Source organism: Phaethon aethereus (genome assembly GCF_964289735.1).
Source record: "Phaethon aethereus genome assembly, chromosome: 6".
NCBI lineage: Eukaryota > Metazoa > Chordata > Aves > Phaethontiformes > Phaethontidae > Phaethon > Phaethon aethereus.
This window is the reverse complement of record NC_138580.1, coordinates 8,767,346-8,782,565: the sequence shown is the minus strand read 5'-3', so window position 1 is coordinate 8,782,565 and position 15,220 is coordinate 8,767,346. Positions and strand designations below refer to the sequence as shown.

At 38.1% G+C, this 15,220-nt stretch overlaps 1 protein-coding gene across 1 annotated transcript in view; it reads right to left on the bottom strand.

Moving 5' to 3' along the window:
• The window catches only part of NCKAP5 (NCK associated protein 5), a gene marked incomplete at its 3' end in the record, with an annotated part of 384,285 nt that overhangs the window by 50,172 nt on the left and 318,893 nt on the right, over nucleotides 1-15,220 (bottom strand). The window contains exons 12-14 of the mRNA XM_082001372.1: nucleotides 11,004-14,851; nucleotides 10,141-10,318; nucleotides 5,775-5,853 (exon numbers count right to left, since the gene is read on the bottom strand). Of these exons, the coding sequence (XP_081857498.1) occupies nucleotides 5,775-5,853; nucleotides 10,141-10,318; nucleotides 11,004-14,851 (4,105 nt within the window). The remainder of the gene's footprint in view (nucleotides 1-5,774; nucleotides 5,854-10,140; nucleotides 10,319-11,003; nucleotides 14,852-15,220) is intronic.

Sequence of the window (15,220 nt, the reverse complement as noted above, 5' to 3'; positions counted from 1 at the left end):
TTTAACGCCGTTCACCACAACTCTCTGGGCTCGGCCATCCAGCCAGTTCCTCACCCAGTGAAGAGTAAACCTGTCTAAGCCACAAGCCGCCAGTTTCTCCAGGAGAATGCTGTGGGAGACGCTGTCAAAGGTTTTACCAAAGTCCAGGTAGACAACGTCCACAGCCTTTCCCTCATCCACTAGGCAGGTCACCTGGTCATAGAAGGAGATCAGGTTGGTCGAGCAGGACCTGCCTTTCATGAACCCGTGCTGGCTGGGCCTGATCCCTTGGTTGTCCTGCACATGCCCTGTAAGCACTCTGAAGACCAATCGCTCCATAATCTTCTCCGGTACGGAGGTGAGGCTGACAGGCCTGTAGTTCCCAGGATCCTCCTTCCGGCCTTTCTTGTAGACGGGTGTCACACTGGCAAGCCTCCAGTCTTCTGGGACCTCCCCTGTTAACCAGGACTGCTGATAAATGATGGAGAGTGGCTTGGCAAGCTCCTCCGCCAGCTCTCTCAGTACTCTGAGAGTATGTAGTATCTTGTGGTTCCAGTGGAGCAGATAGCACCAACAACACCCAGGTATATTTTGGATTGCTACTACCAATTTTGGCATAATTAGGTATTTTCTCTTTAGAGTGCCCACAATGCTCAAGCAAACTGCAGTTCTATTCAGATTTTTTTTAAATTGATTTTATTTTTCCCAGTGATGTCATTCCAAGGACAAAACCTACCTGCAGTGATGTCCCTGATGTCAAAGCTCAACAGGCTTTTATTAAAGAATGAATCTGGCTTTTTAGTTCAGTCAGTGACATATTAAAGATAACACTTGAAAGCAAAAAGTTTGCAGTTCAATAAAGTAATTCCTTTAGACGAAGTGTCCATGCTTTCAAGTACTCCCTGAACTTCAGTGCTTTACAACAGAAGTGCCTGTTTGATTCATTTAGGAATTGCTAAGGATAGAATGACCACTGGAAATCCACTATGGTGAATAAACATATTTACACATAGAAATATCTGTGACAAAATAAAGAATCCCCTTTCTTTGTATTGAAACCTGACTATAAATTTAAGAATAGACTTGAAACCTTCTCAGACACCTCTCATCAGGCTATTTAGGCTGGTGAATACAGGCTGAGATGGTGTTTTGTGTGAAGCTTGAGTATATCGTTAGCAAAAAGCATATTCAATGTTGACTTGCTTGTCTAGCAAATTTGTCACCCATTTGGGGTGAAAAAGAGAAAAGGAAACTGGACCCAGAGAAATTATTATCATGCATCTTTCAAACACAGGGTTTAGTAAATCACCAAAGTGTTGATGTCTGAGAAAATGGCACACTCAGTCTTTCTTCCTTCAGCATCAATATAGGTTTATATCAACACTGAAGAATGATATGATTAATTATGACTAACTTTCCTCTTCATTAGAGAGAGAGAGAGAGAGAGAGAGAGATATGCTTAAAAAGAAAACAAGGTCAGGAACCTTTTAATTTGTGTATAACCTGTATAGCCAAAAATACTTTTGCTTCTTCAAAGTGCCTGTATTTTAGACTTACAGTTGAATATTATAATCAAGGAAACTGTCTTTGGTATGACTTACTGTACACCATATTATCATGTGAAGTCGTCTGCAAGACTGAATTCTTCAGTAATTAGCATTTGTTTACTTGTGCCATGGATTTTTGGCTTTTCCCTTGAAGCTGTTTATCAATGAAAACTCTTAAAGCATTATAATTAATACAATCACACTTTTCCAGGAGTGGCTGCTAATTTGAAACAGTACATGCAATATGAAACATTAAACTTTCTCACAAATGCTTTTTTTTTCTCAAGATGTCCAATTATTAACTTCTCTATGCAAAGGTGTCATTTGTAGGTGTCTTGTCATTTTTTTGGCCATTGTAACAACGGAGGAATTAAAGACAAACACTGACACTTCTTCTCCCTTCAGGGAAATAGAATTCTTTTTCTTTGTAAAATGAAGGCTTTTTTATGTTTACATGGGACCAATACTGTCAGGAGCTTGACGCATCGTCTTTGCGTTCAATAAAATAATTTTATTTATAGAAATACTTGGAGACTATGCTGTACCTGTCTGAGCTGGGGATTCTCTCATAACATAAAGGGAAAGTCAACCTTTTTATCATGTCCTTCTTATCTGGCACGTTAGCATTTCCCACTTCATCAGTCTTTCAAAACCCAATTACTTTATTGCAAAGGGCTTGAGGAAGGAGCTCTGAAGATGACTGGATCTGAAAGTGATACTTGTGGTTTCTTAGGTCTCCTGTCTGTAGGATGTGGGAGCACAACGTAGCATCTCTGCTGCCAGGGCCACATTTGGCATTCTCACTGACAGTACAGTAGAAACATTCAGGGTTTAACATATTTTTGAATACTTTAAAAAATGTTTTAAATATATGTTTAAGTACAATACAGCACAATACAAATGAACACTTCCTATGGAAATGATCATGTGTTCCTGAGATACAGGTATACTAGAAGGGAAATTGTATATTACTGTGCATTCTTATATTTTTTCAATTTAGCAGATCCAAAGAGTCAGCAAAATACTTACATTTGTTTAGATCAACAACTAACAATAAATTAAAAACCTAGCAGCTGGCATTTTACATGTTTTTTGTTTAAGACACCCAGGAGTATCTCATTATTAGAAAGTGATGAACCAGCACTGTCTTACATAGTACCAACCTTGAAGACTGTTCAGTTATATGTATCTTGTTTATTAACTAACTGGGCAGAACTGATGTCAATTTAGGTATTTTACAGTGACAACTACAGCAACATGTGTTTTTCCTATTATTTCTTTACCATAGTAAATAACATCTTCCCTGCTTAATCATAGCCTTTCTAAGTCCCCTATACATTCAGCTCTATTTTAACAGTTTAGATCAACACCAGTAGAATAAACTCATTAAAGTACAGCTACAAAACCACAGTGAACTTTGTTTTCTTAAAACAACTGTTTATGATGGTGAAGAATGCATTAAGAAATGAACTTACAGCCCACTGAAGTTTTCAAGACTTCAGAGATGTTCCTGTTCTGCCAGAACTCCCAACACTGTGAAACTGTTCCATGAAAACAACAGACCAAAAGCCTCCACCAGGACATGAACTGCTCAAGGGACAGAGCAACTGCCCTCTTTGATCAGGCTAAGGAGCTGGCTCACTATTAGGTGTTTGATGGCAGTGAGGCATAGCATTTACAGAGCCATCCTTCCTGTATTATTCCCTTATGCTTCTGACAACCAGAAGCTTAGGAGTTGATAAAAAAGAAAGCCGAATTTGGCACGCTCGCATCTCAGGTAGTTCTCCATACCAACAAGATCTTTATTACCTTCACAAGTCCTTCCTTGCGTATGGTTTTGACTAAAAATTGCAAGCTGACATGTGAAATGTTCCAAATTAAAGTTTCTTAAAGCTGCATAGAATTTCAGTCTTGAAAAAAAATCAGTATCCTTCTAGGAAAAACTTTGGTATCAGAAAAATGCCAGAACCTCCGTCAAGGAATTTGATAAAAGAATCTGAATGAGACCTAGGAAAGCTTGCTATCCACAAAGAGCAATGTGGACATACAGCAGGAAAAATACCAATGTAAGATAAAACATAGCCTGATGAGAGTGGTATAAATACAGCAAGATACTGATTTAGGAGTATTCAGGAAGTGCACTTTGATCCACGCTTCTAATTTCCCAGGCTTCGGCTTGTCCTGCTGAAATAAGTAATGACTGGTACATTCTCCATTAGGACTCGCTGTACTAATATTAACATTTTCTTGAACTTCTATTATTTTTACTGTGCCAATACTACCTATTGCACATAACGTCTCTCATCATCAAAGAGTTTTGTGACATTAACAACTAGATCCGCAGAACAAACTCCTTGAGTTATTCTAGATGGTTTGACAAGGCAGAACAGGGATAGCTGGCATCCTCTGTTGAGCCTTTAAGAGATGGCATTGTCTAGGGGAAAAAAGATGCTTTTGTAATTGGTGTAATTCATACAATGGAAAGGTCTTTGTATGAGCTATAGGAATTTGTCAAGGATGGCACTGCCTGGCATCTCTGTAGCACTACATACTGAGGTCTTGTATAGACACGGGCCACAGACCTGCCTGTCACTTTATCCATATCATCAGCCCTGATAAAGGTGAAGAAAAAGGTCTTTTCTTTGCAAAAAAGGCCTTTGGTGCACAGGAGGGCTGGAACCACAGTGATGACCTCTCCCAGCTAACCAAGGGCCTTGTGAACCCAAGGCACTATAGAAGTCTGACTTTGGGAAATGCCAACCAACCTGCTCCGTAACCACTATGTCCTGTCAGAGACTCAGATTTGGTGCCTGTGGGAGGAGCAAATATTAAAGCCCTCAAAAGCCACCTGAATGACATATTATAGGACACAATAACAAAGTAATATATCAAAATATATAGCAATTAGGTCTCAGCCACAACTACCAATTACACTGATGAACACCAAGGAAGCACTGGAGTCTTTTCAGAAAAAAGCTCTGCAAATAGCTCTTTTTTCTTGTTCAGTATCTGGATTAAAAAATGAAACCAAAACATTTCACATCAATTCAAAGTAAAAGTTTTGAGAATTTTGGGGCAGAGGCAAAATAATTATTTCGGTCTAAGGAAAAATAATTGAGTTATTCTCTTTGGGGCAATTTCTAGTAACAGGAAGCAAGTCCTTTATTCACAGAGTGAGGAGCATGTTGTTTCTTTTTCAGGGCTAATGCCCACCCACTCACAAAATCCCCTGAGAGTCTTACACTGCATTGTTCAAAGTTCTTGTTATTTAGTTGCTGTAACAAAGCCACGTTATGGCTGGGTTCTTAGAGAGGGAAGAGTTTAGGGATCTTTTCTGCAAGTAAGACAGTCAGAGTTTATTTGGCTGAATTTGGGACTGAAAAGGATGTACAAGTTAATAAAGTATGCAAGCATTTTCCTACTACCCCAAAGAGAAATGTGTTTTGACATGATACCTCTGTTTGGCCCCATTTGCTGGGTTGACAGTATTAGTGCAATGAAAGATCTTCTGGATAGCAAAATCACTAACCTGAATGAAAACACTGAATCAGATTTTAACTATTGCTGCAGTCTCTGTCTGCAAAGGAACTTGCTAAAGGAGAACCTTTTTTGTTCGGAGTCAGTTCCTTATATTGGTGACATACTGCTCTAATACAGATCCCAAAGACACTTCTCTTTTGTCCTCCATCGCCTATTAGATATTTTAACATGTACTGTGTTAAAAATTAGTACACACCAATCAAGAAGCAGGGCAGATGGTGTTACCCTTCTGCAAAGTGTAAAGGCAACTTTATTTTCAATACAGCTTTAAGGTCTTCTGAACAGACACCTGGTTTGCTACTCCTTCTGGTTTAGTTTAACACAGTAATTATTCTGCTATTCAGAATTTTATTCTGAATTTTACTAATTCAAGGCCAGATGACAGAATTACAGTATATTAGTATTATTCATACTGAAAGTATCATGCCCAACAACCCTCCCGTTAAGCCACTAGTTTTGGAGGCTAAAATGATCTTCACAGCCAGATTCCAAATCCCTTCTGTCAAGCACTGCACTGATCCACAATTGCTAATGGTATGTACTCATCTTTTATATAGCTGGTGAAGTCTGGCTATCCAGGAACAGAGCTAAATGAATGCTAAAGCTGACATGAGGTGGGCAAACAAATAAAGTAATGAGAATTAAACACGTTTTTTTTCCCAAGAACTGAGACAGCAATAAAATCCAGTGTAAAATATAATTTTGTACCTATCACATGACTCTGACATGTAGTCCTTGTCATGGTGTCCTCCTCTTCTTCTTGCAGGTTTTCTGTGACTACTTTAGCCTGTACATAGTACAACAACAAAAGTGAAGAACATTTGTGACTCTGTTTATGTTGCTTCATGATCACTACAGAATATCTTTTCAGAAATAAACCAGAGTGAGGTTACAGGGCAGCTAAGAATGGAATTATACAGCCTGTCTCATTCTATGAACAATATCTGAGGATAACAACTTTAACTTCATTCAAAGTCACAATATGCAGCAGTGAAAAAATACCCTTGGAAGATGCACTTCCTCAAAAGAAAAAGTCTTTTTCTGCACTAAAAAAAAAAAAAAAAGCTCAGGTCTCCTGACCTTTTATTTGTTTCTCTCTAGAAATAACATGTTCCAGATTCTATGCTAAAAAAAAATGTGAACTTAATATGTGATGTTGTGGTATCGCTCTAGTTCAGTTTGCAAAAACTGAACTTTGGCATTTTTGCTTCCACCTCTGTTTAAAAGCATTTATTAACTAAACAGAGAAAAACTTAATTTAAGAATGCAGTGCACACTAAGAGCCTGTATGTGTTATTCAAATCCCCTAGTTATTCTATTTTTCAGATGAAGGCATATTTTTGCTCTGTTCTTCTGCATTTCTGTTTCCCAAGTGTATATATAATCTGAGTATCCGCCTAGCATACTGTGAAAACTCCCTCCATAACATGACATCAATGTCCATAATTCAGATCCAGGGACATATTTTTCTGCCATGATATATAAATCAAATAGGAATAAAGATACTTTCAGGGTGATAAGAGGAGGAAAGCCAGCATGGCAGAAAAAATCACTTTCAATATCTCAGAGATCTTACATTATTTGTTAATCACTCTCTGCTGTTTTAAACTACTTGCAGCACATTCACAATACCATTAAATATGTTCTGTAATCTAAACCAGTAGAATTTATCATCATTTGCATGAGATATGTTTGACCATAGTATGTATTCTGCTTGTCTGGCTTACACAAGTAGCCCTATTGACCTCTTGTGACTAGCCTCAGTAAGACATGAAAGACTTGTTCTCCGTGTTTATAAAAGTGCATTTATAATCTCTTAATCCCAGAGATTTGATTACTTCTTTTTTCTTCTGAGATGAGTCTCTTCAGGCTATGGAAAATGAAGAGCAGAGTATGTGATCATTTGGCATTAAATAACGGGTAAGACAATTTCTCACATTTACAGACTGCATGGCGGTCTGTGGCGTGCTGCTGATGTGACATTTCACAATATTACGATAGATCTCTGGGTATTCCCCAAACACACAGAATGCAGACAGACAGTGCTATACAAAACTCCTGGTGTCTTGATTTTGGTGCCACACTTTCACCTGACAAAGTAAAGCCCATGGCTTTTCTAAATTACACTGGGCTGCAATAAAATCACAAAGATGAAATGAAGCAGTGCGGCACAAAAATGATTGTATCTCACCTTAAGCTCCAGCCAAGGACATGAAAAAGTGTTGGAGAATGTGGAATATCCTTGGTGTGGGCTAAAGGATTATGTATTTCTGTTGGCTGGCCTTTAGAGCAAAGTGCTTTTTTGATGAACACTAACGGGAAGTGTATCCCTCTGAAGGTGAATGCACAAGGCCGCCATTGGTGGAACATTGCTTTTTCCATAAATTCAGTGGCAGTCAAGCAATAACATTCTTTGCATGAACAGAAATCAGAGGTAATAGGTGCATATGTTATGGCATAATAGTGCCCCAAGTCTTTAACTGGCACATCATGAGAGAAGAGACTTAATCATAAAAAATTAAATAGGCTTGAAAGGAAAAACTTGGTAGAAAACTAATGTTAAAAAATGTTATGGCCAGGATTTAAAGAAGGAGCATATATATGACATGCAGCTTTGAAATACAGCAGCTTCCACACTGAACCCATATGACTGTATGCACTTTGCATTGTTCAAAAAAGAAAAGAAATCTTCTTAGTTTAGGGCTTTTCAAAAGATTGATGCTGTTTTCTCCGAAAGCATTCATTTTGTACTTTTACAAGTAAAAAAAATGTACAACAGGCCATCTACCACATGTGACTGTTTTCAGTCACAGCTATCTCCTGGTCCTTTGCAATCTGCTTCAAAGTAAGCAGACACCAAAGAATAACTGGAAATGATAGTAATAAGATGTATGAACTCTGAATTTAAAGACTTTCCATTGTTTTTCTTGTAGAAGTTTGGAGGACAAGATGAAATATCACATACTGGGGAATCTTAAGCTATTTCTCTTTCATAAATTAGCATTAAGAAGTGTAAGCACGTTTTTAATCTTATTATTCTCGATGTCCTCAGAGTTTTGGCACTAGATATTTCTTCCAGGAATTAACTGCCACAAAAAACACAATATGAAACTCAAAAAGATGAAGCTTATAATGTAACTTAATCTTCAAAAACAACACAAAAAATACTTTGATTCCCAGTGAACAAAAGAGCGTATGGTATAGGACAGGTAATGCCTTTTCCCCATGACTAACATGTCCTTAAAAACTAAACAGCATAATTAGCATTTTGCCATTATTTATGTATATTAAGGACAATCCTTGTAGTTCCCTGATAAAATGAAGTGTGTTTCTTGAAGATATAGTTCAAGTCATAAATGACTATTATTGCTGCATTTAGAAAGACTTCACAAAATGACAGACAAAAAGCGCAGCAAATTATTGCAGCATTAGAAAATAATAAGTTAGAAAGAATACGCAGAAGCCATGTGTAGAGTTTTTTGTACTTCTGTACAGTGAAGATATACCCCAAGCTGTCAGGACTGTATTAAATGGGGCATAGTTAAACTGAGTGGCTCTGATAAGGGGCTCTGCCTTGCTATCAAAGTTCTAGATCAGTTGGATTGAATTTCCTGCATATTGCACATTTCCAGACTTTCATTCTCTCTCCTTTCAGTGACACTACAAGGACAGCCTTAGATATGCTTATAATTTGTGGTTTTATAATGCAGGAGACATCCACATTTTCAAAGAAGAGATGATACCACGGGAGTCAGGAGGAAAAAGTTTTCAAACACATTCATTCTGCATATGTTCCCTGTAAGTTTTAAAAAATGACCTTGCAGATGTTCTTAGGAAAGACATCTGCATTACAGTAAAAAACCAAACTTGCCTGAAGTTGAAACTGTGTGTGGGATACTTTAAGCATCCTAAACAACAGTACTAAGCTAAGAGTTTTTCAGTTCCCATTATGAAGCTTTTTGAAATTTGCTTTACTCTCGAAACACATCCCAAAATCTGTGTTTCAAATTCTCTCAGATGAAATAGTTGCATGGGCTGTACCTCAGTAACTCAGTTTTATCAGAACAACAAAATAGCTTCAACTTCATGTTCAGTATTATATTTGGCACAAGTTTTCAGACTATTTTGTGAAAAATGTGATGATTGTTAATAATTATCATAATAAAACGGTCAAGACAGGTATCAGGAATGAGAAAAGAATGCTCATCAAGTTAAAGCATCTCTGTTTTCCTGGTGCTTGAACTTTAAAACAATATGGTAAAGGCCCTTGCTAGGCAAGAAATTGCTCACTAAGTTCTAAGGTTAATTATTAGAAGCTTCACAAGGAAGGGAACCCATTCAGTCTGACTTATGCTACAATCCTAGACTCTGTGTGTACACTTCTCGATGCAGAAAAGTTAGCCACTCACATAACCTTTCAATAACCAGAATCTAGAAGCTAACAGAAAATAAAATTATTTTTCTTCTAAATTACAACATTCCTACTCTTTGGGTAAATTAAAGCATCAGGTATAGTTAGTACCTTACTGAAGCATAAAACTAACTACAGGGCATTAACAGGGAGATTTTCCATGGTACAAAGAGAGACATGGGGTCAAATGTATGTTTTTGCTTTTGAAAGACTCCCTCTTAAGTGACAAATATTCCCAAATGTGGTCAAATACTTTGCCTTTTCACCATCAGCAGTGCACTTTTTAGGCTTAATGATTTCTATAATGTTCAGAGGAATGTTCAACACTGGCATGCAATTGTCAGGGAAAGGGGAAAAAATGAAAAAAAAAAAAGAAAACGGTCCTATTATTTCACTCTACTACAGTATGATTATAGCATCATTGTGCATATATCTCCACTGGAATTGAATTGCCAGCAGAAGCAGTAGGATCTTCATGACTAGCTGTATAATCTGGCCTACAGTCAATCTGCCAAATTTTGTATTAATTCACAATTCTCTAGCTACACAAAATCTTTCTATCATATATAAACAGTTATTATCTGTTTGTCTGTACTGGCTATAAGGAACACATCCAGAAGTTAAAAATAAGGTAATAATGTCTTCATGTACTAAAGCACTTACCAGGGTCTGATTCTGCATTTCCATATCAGCTCTTGCATTGCTGTTTTTCTTGTGGTTTCCTTGAGAGCTGATAAAGTTGCCATGAAGAGAGGAGCCCTGGGAGCTGCCCTTCGACACACTCCTGTAGGAAACATTATTTGATCCACTTTCTGTCTGCTGAGCTGCTTTCTTATCAACTCTGCAGGTAGAGAGTGATTCCTCTGATAAATTACATTGCCCTTCTTCAATCACTCTACTTTTCCATTCCTTTAATGTTTAAAGTAACCTCTCTGTATCTTTCTGTCTCTAGACCTTTGAGTGATAAATGTTTCTAACTAGCCTTGATCAAATCTGTCACTTGCAATTTCAGGTAGTATATCAATTTAGTCTTTCACATGTAATGATTTATATTATATTTGGGACTGCTGTGGGGCAAATGTGAAAATACAGTATAGCAATTGCTAAGTTCTTCTGTGACCGAAGGTTGTGGTAGCTAGAAATGTAATTAATTTTGACTAGTTACCAAGTATATGTTTGCTGGTTACAATACATGAAGATGGAATACATTAAAATATGTGTCTAATTATCCTCTATCTTTACACACCATCTGCCTAGATTCTTGATTTCTGGAATCATTTGAATTTCTATCAACTTGGATGTAACTTTTAATTTCAAAGGCCATTGGTTTGTTAACAAAGTAACATGAACAAAATTGTCATCTCATTATTAATGTTTTTTCCTGTAGAGATTAAGGTCCTGATAGTGTACCTAATGATTGCTACTATGCATTCTTAGTCTAAAAGGAACATACATTGAACTTAGCATTTGAGCATCTGTAAAGTTGCAGTGTACAACACATCCCAAATTGTGTTCCAGAGTTTTACCTGTTTAAAAGCTCTTTCATAAAACTGTCTTTTGGTGAGTACGTAGCAGTGGTGGAACCTTTGACTTGTTCACACTCAACCTCACCAGGCATGTCTTGTGAAGGTTTCATAAATTTGCTCTCCATGACATCAGCTAAAATGTCACCGTTGTCTGTTTTCCTGTTAATTTCATTTTCTATTTCACAGTGTTGTTCAGTTTTCTTTTTTTCTTTTCTTCTCTCTAATTTTGCCTGCTTAATTCCAAATCCTGAAACTTTTGCATCTTTTTTTTCTACTTTTGTTTTAGGAACATCAGTTTTCCTGCTACTCAGTGCTGGGAGCTTACTCTTTCGAAAGCCAAACCAACTAGCTATAGAGGGCCCAGTCTTTTGTTTAGTCTCTGCAGTGGGAGATTTGATTTGTCCCTGACCCTTTTGCACATTTTCTTGGATGCATAACATGACTTTCTCCTCTATTGTAGGTTGTAGAGCTGGTGAACTCAAAACATCAGTAACCTTCTCAGAGGCATCTGCTAACTTTAAAGACATTTGTTGTCTTCGTGACTTTGTTGCTTCCGGTTTATGAAGACACTTTAATCCATCTGAGCTTTGAAATGAAATTTGTTTGGAAGATACAGTAGCTGATGCTTCTAACTCCAATTCTGCTGGCAGAACACTTTTTTTACTTACAGATTCATGTTTAAAACTTTCAGTGCTTTTCTCACTCTGGACAGATAGACTGCGTGCATCTTTCTGAGAAAATAGTTTGTTTCCATCACATTTTGAAGTGTTGTAAAACAAATCTACTTTTGAAGGTGATCTGAAGGGCAGTTTGCTTGGGCTTCCATGCTGGCTATTGCAACTACTCATATTTCCAAGAGAACTTTGTCTATAGTAAGAATTTTCTGTGGTTTTAGTATATGTAAGAGTCTCTGGTGCCACTGCTGAACCAGGAATGGCCTTGATTTGAAGTCCTTCCATGGCTGAGTTCTGCCTTGTTAGAGAATTTCCTCTATCAGAAGTGTTTGTAATAATCTGAGTCCGTACTTTTCCAAGACCTTCTGTCACAGGGGCAGATGGCTTTTCCCCTGTATGAATGCTAAAACTCTGACTACGAGCTTTTGCTCCGTTCATGCCCAGAGCTGGCTTCAAGTGTGACTTGCTGCTAGAAGAAACAGATCTCTTAACTAATTTGTTTTCTAATCCATCTACTCTGTCTACCACCAGGTTGCAGTTTTCACGTGAATGAGGTGATGCTGTATCCATACTAAATCCCACAGTAAAATTATTTTTTACTTCGGTATCAAACATAGAATCTTTTAATTCGGCATCCGCTGCGCCTCTAGTGGTTACACTTACAGATTCATTTTGCTTGTACTTACTTGAACTCACATTACTTTTGGAAGCTGCATTGATACTGTCTTTTTCCTGCTTCCCTGGTACAGTAGAGCTCTTTCGGAGAAGCTGGGGAGATTTGACAAATAATTTCAGTCCTACAGGGAGACGGGTTTTCATTCCTTTCTCATTAGAGTTTTGGGCAGCATGTGCAGTGTCACTATCATGTAACAGTGTTGACAACGGGGAATTATTTACCTGAGATAGTGAAAGCTCGCTTGTGCTTGTTGTATGACATTGAGGAGTTGCTGGAGGAGTGTTTGGCATCTTTTGTGGCTGATCCGCCCCACTGTCACTGGAAGTATCTTTTTTGCTGGAATATGCATCTTGTGAAGAAGCTGTTTCCAATGCTGGACAGCCTACAGAAAAGGACCTGGCTGTTTGAAAATCTGTGTTGGAAAAGTCATGATTCCTGTGGAGACCCAGCTGATTAGTGTTTTTTGGGCAGACTTGCTTTGTGGAAACTTTGGAAAGTCCTTGGCGTGCACTATGGGGTTGCTGAGATATGCATTTATTTTGCATAATTGCTTCTGCATTTTCTTGAAGGTAAGATAACTCAATTTTGGCCCCAGAAGATATGCTTTTTGCTTGCATTTCATGACTAGATTGATTATGAAAGCCAGAGTTCACAGTTCCTTTTAACGGTGATGATTTCAGTATATTTTTTGCTGTTTCACTGGGATCAGCTCCTCCTGACTGTACTGCTACAGGTGGTGAATGAGCATAATTAGGCCGAATCAACAGGGATGTTGACCTGCCAGGAGGAAGGGGTGGGGATGGTGATCGGCATTCTACAGGTGCTAAATCACAATGAAAGTCTCTAGTTGGAGGTTCTCCATAGTCACCAGTCTCTGTAAGGTGCTGAGGCAACAGTGGTGATGCTGGACTCTGACTCTTTGGATACTTTGACCTGTCGCCTCTGCCTGGACATTTCAAGCCAGGTAGGGGGTGGGCAGGAAGCTTTGGAACTTGGAAGTCAACTTTTGAGTCAAAATTATGAGGTGGACTTTGTGCCTTTTTGAATCTTGAAAGCTTTACAGGTGGCAGAGCAGGTGATTTTTCAAGGGTTGCAGGGCCCACTGATTGAGCTACAGGTGTCTCCTCGCTCACCATCATCACAGTTTTTTGTGGAGAAAATTTACCTCTGCTGGGTATTTTAGTCAAGTTTGCCTTTTGATTGATTCCTGCATGCACAGTGGAGCTTGAATTCGCCTTGTATGATGCATCACACACTGGTTTCACCAGTTTTTGTCGTGGAGTATTTTGCAGTGTCACTTCTCCACAGCATGAAGGTTCACTGTGGCTCATGGAGACAACTGTATTTTTATCCCCTGTACTATCTTCAGGTATCTTTTTCTCAGTTTCATCTTCAGGTCTTTCTAAAGCGGTATAGTTTCTAGCATTGGTTCCTGTCTCCAGATCAGTTATTCCCTGAGGTATAAGTTCAGTATATTCTGCACTGGACCTAGTTTGTGGCTGGTTGATTGAAATTTCATTTCTTGTTACAGTGACAACTCCAGTTTGATGTGAGCTGAATTCAATAGGCTCACCATCCTCAGCATCAAATATTACGGTAATGCACTCTTCAGAAGAGGTCTTTTTTATAACCTTTTGTTGTTTAATGAAATTACATGTCTTTGGCCTAATGTCTGAGTGAGCAGGTATCTGTTTTGCCTCTCTGTTAGTAGATACAAACTGAGAATTCTCAGTCATTTTGAGCATGTCAGAGGTCTTTGTATACTTCTCAGTAAAAGGAGTTGATAATAAATCTGATGGACTTTTCTCATCACTGCTTTCTATATGCAATTCATCCAACACTTCATTGTCATCAGTATCTGAAAGCTGAAAATTAAGGTCCTTCCAGCCTATATTAGCACGGCTTTGATTTAACTGTAACTCAGGCAGCTTTGCTCTGCTGCACGATTTTACTTCTGCCTGAAATCCACTGACAAAACTAGTCAATTTTTCAGGTCTTTCCTTTGAATTAAAATATGAGCTTCTTTCTGGTACATGTTTCCTATTAGGATCCCAGTCAAAGAGACTGTCAGAAATGCTGTGAGTTAATTTGTTACAATAGGTCCTGCAGTCTTTGCTTGGTACTTCCTGCAGCAACAGTAAGGATGAAGAGTCGTCATCTGCATCATCATGCGAATCTGAATCGTAAGAGAAAGTTTGGTTATGTTCAAGGCAAATACTTCCTATTTCCATTGGCTTACAATGAGTCTGTTCATTATGGCTGCCACATTTAACTCCAGGGGAATATATTCCTTCATTAGAGTTCATGCAATCTTTGTAACCCCATTTTGATATTACTGAAGGTGATTCAAGTAATACTTTTTGCTTCTGTAATTTCTTCAGCCCTTCTAAGATATGGTTTTCCTTGATACGAGTTGGAGGTAGATCATCTGCAGGACTTGAGAGGTTGCTTGGGAGCGAAGAACCAATGCTTATTCTTTTATCCCAGCTCACAGATGACTGTTAAAACAAAATAGAACTCACATATTACTCACAAGTGCTGTTAATAAAAAGTTACCATTTTAGTAAAAAGATTTAGAAGTGGCATAGGGCATTACATTTCATCCATTGCTATTAATAGCAATGTACTTTTTTAATAAAGGATTTCATAGTGGTGTGAAGGCTGCAGTGCATTTAAAACCTGTAGGAAGAACAATACAAATGGAAGGATTAAGATAAAGAAGAACAACTTGTGAAAGACAGAATAAATGTCAGAATAAATGAGGAAACTGTAAGCAAATTGGAGTGATAAACGACTTGTTAAAAAAAAATTAAAAAGGGGGAGAGTGAGAGGGAGGGAGACATTGGGGAAAGAACTTACTGAGTTTA